At 54.7% G+C, this 2,329-nt stretch overlaps 1 protein-coding gene across 1 annotated transcript; it reads right to left on the bottom strand.

Annotated features, from left to right (window-relative positions):
• Positions 1 to 1,234: 1,234 nt before the first annotated feature.
• Positions 1,235 to 1,657, bottom strand: LOC144168344 (putative exonuclease GOR). Its single transcript, XM_077697348.1, has one exon. The coding sequence runs from the start codon at positions 1,655 to 1,657 to the stop codon at positions 1,235 to 1,237; it is 423 nt and encodes a 140-aa protein (XP_077553474.1).
• Between the last annotated feature and the right edge of the window lie 672 nt (positions 1,658 to 2,329).

Here is a 2,329-nt window from a genome sequence, read left to right as displayed (position 1 = left end):
TCTTTAAAAATGCGTGATCATCTTGTCCCTGTCCTTAGCGAGCGCCAGGCTTGGCTGGATGCGCAAAGCTTTGCTCATTGGACACGCGACGTTTTTCGCCCGTCCCTTGCACACCAACAACAGTGCGCATGCAGACGGCCCTGATCGTTTCAGTGGCGACGTTTGCTCGTTACCGCAGTGGTATTGACAGCCTATAGCTTTTTTTCTCGTCTACCAGTACAATCCGTAACCGTGATTCCAATTCCTTTTTTTTTTTTTTTTGCCGCCCGTACCTGCTGCAGAATCGATTGTACAACGCGTATGAAAGCGGTGGTGAGAGTCAGGATACTTGTCGAGCCAGAGCTTGCTATAGCCGCGCCGCGAATTGTCTCCCTGGCGACGTAGCCAGCATGGCGAAGGCAACTCTCTCCCTTCTCGAAGGAGTTCTCTCCACGCGCTTACGCCACTCTGTCGTTCTGTGCTCTTCTGCTGACAGAGTGACTTAAAAATGAACAGAGCGTCGTGAAAATTCTACCGACAGGCCTTATCGCTTACGACGCACAAACACAAAATGAAGTAGAAGCAACCTCCGGCGACTATTAATGGGATGCGATATCTATTGTTCTATTTGCTGAATTGTGCAACATTTTTGTCGACCAATCAGTTCACTTTACTTCTCCACTACACCTACTAATTCCCCCCTTTCCGCCTTCAACCTATTTTATAAAAGTCCGTCCCGGCCTTTTTCACCACACTGGGCCGCTCTCGAGTATGAGTAATTAAGATATGGGGGCAAGAACAACCGACGTATTCTGAACGTATTCCCAGCTTTATGAAACATCGTCGCACACAAGAAAATGTAAAGACGTACGCGTGAATTGGTGGCACCGCTGCTACCGTACGCAGGTGGCAAGCAGCGACGGACCGCATGACCAACACGGTTCGTCACCTTGCACTGGCTACTGGCATTGTAGCAGAATGAACATTTTGCAGTTCTTCGCGCCCCTCTTCCCACGCACACGCACACTAAGGCATGGCAAACGCTTCCCCGCATCGAGGTCTGAGAGGGTCAACTACATGGGTAATAATATCGTTCCCTTCCACGGCAGGACTCGCGTAGCTTAGGTCGTAAGTCGCTTTCGCACAGTTCGAGCAACACGTTCACGAATGCCCTATCTTCTGTACTGGGGTGTCCACGGGGTCTAGCACGCCACTCGCAGTTCACGTAGGTTCCGACCAGCGAGCGAAGTAACCGTCAGAAGGGCGGACCTCTGTGGGGAGGAAAGACGACCGTGGTGTCGTCTATTGTGCCATGTAGCAGCTTCAGGACGCTCAGAGCATTCACTAGCACTTGGCCCACCATCACCGTGGAGGCACTGAAAAGGCGTAGCAGCGCCGCCTGCACGTCTTGCAGCCTGGTCTGCACGCCACGCACATCCTCCGCCGTGACCCCTCTAGGACTCCGGTTGAAGTCGAGCACAGGGCTACTGGGTCTTACGTACGGCTGATAGATGGTAGTGCCGTTCCAGCCCACTACGCTAACCTTGGTCACCTCGAGTCCGCGGATTGGGGAGCACGTCTCACGGTCGAAGTCGTGCACGCCGCTGGTGACGCCGGGCGGCAGACTCGTGGATACGAGACGCTGCGCCGGCGTGTTCTTTTGCCTTGGTGTCCCCATTCCGCATGGATGGTACTCGGACGACTGGCAGCCCTGCTTGTCAGCTGACGGCCCGCAGCAGCTGAACACTCCGCCGCAGCGCCGTCTCGCGTGGGAGAGGCAGGCGTTAGTGGCGTATACCCTCCGGTATGATGGAGGCGGAGATGTAAGGGGGATGCGTTTTGCGGCACCAGTATGGCGCGTCGCCCTGCAGCTGTACGGCGCTTGCGAATTTTTCGGCTGTGGGCCGTGTATAGCCGCTGCGGTACATTTGGTGGTGGCCGTACAGATCGTCGGCGCTGAGCCGAAGGCGCCAGCTGCCTTGCCGTGGGCGGGCACATCTTGGCGTAAGTGAGCACAAGATGGGTGCCAGCGCTTTCTGCCAGGCACCGTTGGTGGCGACGGCGGTGTGCAGGAAAGAGCGGCCATCAGCCTGGAGGTTTTTCCGTTGCCTTTGAAGTCCACTTGAAGGGCGGGGCCGGCTTGTTCTTTAAAGTTGGTCATCAGGCACGGCTTCGGTCGCTGGAGCTTTGCGTTTCGCTTCTTCCTCTCGACTTTCTTCTCCCTTCCCGTCGTTTATTTTCGAATTGCAATGCCTTTTTTTTGAGAGCCAGATAGACAACCGAGAGAAATGGAACAGAGGTGACGGTAAGTGGTATCATCGGCCGAATTGCAGTTAAATAAATAATGCTC

The sequence above is a fragment of the Haemaphysalis longicornis genome, unplaced genomic scaffold, assembly GCF_048455015.1.
Source record: "Haemaphysalis longicornis isolate Haplotype H1 unplaced genomic scaffold, Haemaphysalis longicornis Haplotype H1 scaffold_2, whole genome shotgun sequence".
Taxonomy (NCBI): Eukaryota; Metazoa; Arthropoda; class Arachnida; order Ixodida; family Ixodidae; genus Haemaphysalis; species Haemaphysalis longicornis.
The sequence above is the reverse complement of the archived record's forward strand: the minus strand, read 5'-3'. Positions and strand labels throughout refer to the sequence as shown.